Source organism: Habropoda laboriosa, unplaced genomic scaffold (assembly GCF_001263275.1).
Source record: "Habropoda laboriosa isolate 0110345459 unplaced genomic scaffold, ASM126327v1 scaffold5001, whole genome shotgun sequence".
Classification (NCBI taxonomy): Eukaryota; Metazoa; Arthropoda; class Insecta; order Hymenoptera; family Apidae; genus Habropoda; species Habropoda laboriosa.
The window spans coordinates 2,389-4,925 of record NW_017104922.1 but is presented as its reverse complement, the minus strand read 5'-3'; the positions used below and the strand labels follow the sequence as shown (position 1 = coordinate 4,925).

At 41.6% G+C, this 2,537-nt stretch overlaps 1 protein-coding gene across 1 annotated transcript in view; it reads left to right on the top strand.

Moving 5' to 3' along the window:
• Positions 1-49: 49 nt before the first annotated feature.
• Positions 50-2,537, top strand: part of LOC108578260 (mucin-22-like) — a gene marked incomplete at both ends in the record, with an annotated part of 4,858 nt that continues 2,370 nt past the window's right edge. The window contains 2 exons of the mRNA XM_017941551.1: positions 50-2,212; positions 2,286-2,465. Of these exons, the coding sequence (XP_017797040.1) occupies positions 50-2,212; positions 2,286-2,465 (2,343 nt within the window). The remainder of the gene's footprint in view (positions 2,213-2,285; positions 2,466-2,537) is intronic.

Below are 2,537 nucleotides of genomic sequence, written 5' to 3'. Positions count from 1 at the left end.
AAAGATGGTAATACAAATTCATCTACATCTACTGGGAATACTGTTTCAGGTAAAGATGGTAACAGTACGACGACTACGGCTGATGGTACGACGACTAAAGACAAAGACGGCAATAGTAATACGTCAACAGCAACAAGCAATACACTTGCTGACAAAGATGGTAACAGTACAACCACTACAGCTGATGGTACGACAACCAAAGACAAAGATGGTAATAGCAACACGTCAACAGCAACAAGCAATACACTTGCTGGTAAAGATGGCAACAGTACGACGACTACGGCTGATGGTACGACAATTAAAGACAAAGATGGCAATAGCAATACATCGACGTCTACCAGTAATACGATCACAGATGGTAAGAATACGACCACCACAACAGCATCTGGTACAACCTATGGCAGTGCAGACCCATCTGATAAAACAAGCACGAATATTGGTCAAAATGGCCTAAGCTTTACAGATGCGTCTGGTAATAAGACAGGGCCAAGTGTGACAGCATCAGGTATTGATGCAGGTAATGAAAAAATTACCAATGTTGCAGATGGTACAGTGAGCCCGACATCTAAAGATGCAGTGAACGGTAGCCAACTTTATACAGCAACCACAGATTTAACGAATAAAGGTTTAAATTTTGCTGATACGAATGGCACAGTTACGCATAAAAACTTAGGTGAAACGTTAACGATTAAAGGTACAGGTACAAAAGCTGATGATCAGTACAATACCGATAATCTAAAAACAACCACAGATAGTAATGGCAATATTGTGGTTGGATTGGATAAAAATGCAACTTTTGATAGTTTAAATGCTGGTGGAACCACAGTTAACTCAACTGGCTTAACTATAAACAATGGTCCAAGCATTACGACATCTGGTATTAATGCCGCAGGTACCAAAGTGACCAATGTTGCAGATGGTACAGATACATCTGATGCTGTAAATAAAGGTCAGCTTAATACCTTACAATCAGAAATGAACAGTAAGTTTGACGATCTTTCAACTAAAGGTAGTTCAACACAGGACAGTTCTGGAAATAGTTCGAGCACAACAGCATCTGGAACGACCGTTACAGATAAAGATGGTAATACAAATTCATCTACATCTACTGGGAATACTGTTTCAGGTAAAGATGGTAACAGTACGACGACTACGGCTGATGGTACGACGACTAAAGACAAAGACGGCAATAGTAATACGTCAACAGCAACAAGCAATACACTTGCTGACAAAGATGGTAACAGTACAACCACTACAGCTGATGGTACGACAACCAAAGACAAAGATGGTAATAGCAACACGTCAACAGCAACAAGCAATACACTTGCTGGTAAAGATGGCAACAGTACGACGACTACGGCTGATGGTACGACGACTAAAGACAAAGACGGCAATAGTAATACGTCAACAGCAACAAGCAATACACTTGCTGACAAAGATGGTAACAGTACAACCACTACAGCTGATGGTACGACAACCAAAGACAAAGATGGTAATAGCAACACGTCAACAGCAACAAGCAATACACTTGCTGGTAAAGATGGCAACAGTACGACGACTACGGCTGATGGTACGACGACTAAAGACAAAGACGGCAATAGTAATACGTCAACAGCAACAAGCAATACACTTGCTGACAAAGATGGTAACAGTACAACCACTACAGCTGATGGTACGACAACCAAAGACAAAGATGGTAATAGCAACACGTCAACAGCAACAAGCAATACACTTGCTGGTAAAGATGGCAACAGTACGACGACTACGGCTGATGGTACGACGACTAAAGACAAAGACGGCAATAGTAATACGTCAACAGCAACAAGCAATACACTTGCTGACAAAGATGGTAACAGTACAACCACTACAGCTGATGGTACGACAACCAAAGACAAAGATGGTAATAGCAACACGTCAACAGCAACAAGCAATACACTTGCTGGTAAAGATGGCAACAGTACGACGACTACGGCTGATGGTACGACGACTAAAGACAAAGACGGCAATAGTAATACGTCAACAGCAACAAGCAATACACTTGCTGACAAAGATGGTAACAGTACAACCACTACAGCTGATGGTACGACAACCAAAGACAAAGATGGTAATAGCAACACGTCAACAGCAACAAGCAATACACTTGCTGGTAAAGATGGCAACAGTACGACGACTACGGCTGATGGTACGACGACTAAAGACAAAGACGGCAATAGTAATACGTCAACAGCAACAAGCAATACAAAGCCAGTTAGATTCTCTAAAAACATCTGGAAATACTGTGACAGACAGTACAGGTAATACGAACCAATCTACGGCTACAGGTAATACAGTTAAGGATGCTTCTGGCAATACGAATCAGACAACGGCAACATCGAATACGCTTAGTGGTAAAGATGCGTCCGGCAATGCGGTTAGTTCTACAACAACGGCATCAGGAACAAACGTTGCAACAAAAGATAGCTCAGGCAATGTGATTAATAATGCAAATTATACATCTACACAAGCGAGTTTATCTGATGCGAAAGGAAACTCTGCAA